We start from the raw sequence: 1,673 nt of genomic DNA on the forward strand, positions 1-1,673 counted from the left end.
ATAGAGTACGCCGAGGAGGTAGTGCCACATGGGGTTGACTGGAGGGTAGTTGCTCCAGTGATCGTGGATCATGTGTCGGATCGAATCCGGCACGATGTCTACAACGGTGACACCGTCGGGATATCCAAATGACAAGTCGTAGGCCCCATAAGCCAGGGCACGTGGGCCGGTGCCGTTGAACTGAGCGCGAGAAGGATCCATCGTTGTAGACTCTGAAACAAAGAACTTCATCAAAACAGGTCTGAAGCCATTTGAGACACACAAAAACAAAACAATCAAACAAAACAATGCTCCATGGACAATTACTGGATACACACAGATTGTAATATATGTAGCTTCATCAAAATAAAAACCCACCGTATCCATCATGATATATGAGAGACTACCCACCAACAACCACACCCATTAGACTCTTGGAGTCGACGATAACACGACATAGAGCGCTATCTCACTACACCAGCCCAGCCACGCTAACACGAATAGATATGTGCAGACAAGCAGTTGTAACTAGTATGGAGAACGATTGTAGCGTAAAGTATTTCGAACCTTTTCACTTATCAGCGCTTCTATACTTAATAACAATATCGGGCCGAGATTGAAGGCCACAACGATAAAACACAACAAGTAGCAACGGGGAAGCCACAGAACCAACAAAAGAAGGTAAAAGAGTGTTTATCCTATGAGGACCTTAGTTTCGGCGGAGCCGACACCTTACACTGGATAGCCATGGCAAATGTCTGTCACTGGTAGCTGAGATCGAAGCCCAACACATTTCGACACAAAGCTGAGAACCCGAAACTGGTTGAGGGAAATACCTTCGTCGTTTGGTTCGTGTGAGTTTACGAGGACGAAATGGTCCTATCTCTCTGAGGTCTTCTTCGGAATGACTTAGAAGGCTGTTGAGAAAAATCGCTTATATATTGTCACTCAGCAGTTATTGGATCACCCTGCCCACTTACGCTCATACGCCGTACTCGTTTGTTGTATCGCCGTAAGGATTCGGTATTATAAAAAAAGAAAGGAAAACGGACACCATTATTGGTAAGAATATTACATCTCTAAACTAAGAGTATTATGTGGAAGACACACACACACACACACACACACACACACACACACACACACAACTCTGGTGTGCATGGAGTTGTGTGTGTGTGTGTGTGTTTATTTATTTTATCTAGTTGTATTTACCTAGCTGTATTTTGCGGAGAAGAGCTATGCTTGTAAGGACCCGTAGTTGTATCTTTCCGTATCCAGTTCTTTCTTAAAGTCATGTATAGTTTTAGCACTTACTGTTTTCTCTTTCAATTTATTTCATGTATCTATTACTCTGTGTGGAAAGCTGTTCTTTTTCAGATCTTTTCTGTAACTGTCCTTCTTAAGTTTTTTCTTGTGCCCTCTTGTATTTCTTCTGTCCCATTTAAGTAGATCATCCCATTCAAGGATTTCAATCCCTTTCATAATTCTATAGATGATTAACAAAGCGCCTCTTTCCCTTCTTTGCTCCAGAGTTGATAAGTTTAGTTTGTCCAATCTTTGTTCGTATGTCTACTTGCTAAGTGTTGGTGCCATTTTTGTTCGTGCTCTTTGAATTCTTTCTAGTTTCTTTATGTTTTTTATTGTACTGGGTGTCTATAGTGACGCTGCATACTCCAATTTTGGTCTTATCAGTG

At 41.9% G+C, this 1,673-nt stretch overlaps 1 protein-coding gene across 1 annotated transcript in view; it reads right to left on the reverse strand.

Moving 5' to 3' along the window:
* LOC143018814 (compound eye opsin BCRH2-like) overlaps positions 1–201 on the reverse strand; it is a 3,833-nt gene extending 3,632 nt beyond the window's left edge. Inside the window, exon 1 of the mRNA XM_076174390.1 lies at positions 1–201. This exon is cut by the window's left edge and continues 28 nt beyond it. Within this exon, the coding sequence (XP_076030505.1) occupies positions 1–201 (201 nt within the window).
* Positions 202–1,673: the final 1,472 nt, after the last annotated feature.

The sequence above is a fragment of the Oratosquilla oratoria genome, chromosome 35 (assembly GCF_046742065.1).
Source record: "Oratosquilla oratoria isolate Oo_2021 chromosome 35, ASM4674206v1, whole genome shotgun sequence".
Taxonomy (NCBI): Eukaryota; Metazoa; Arthropoda; class Malacostraca; order Stomatopoda; family Squillidae; genus Oratosquilla; species Oratosquilla oratoria.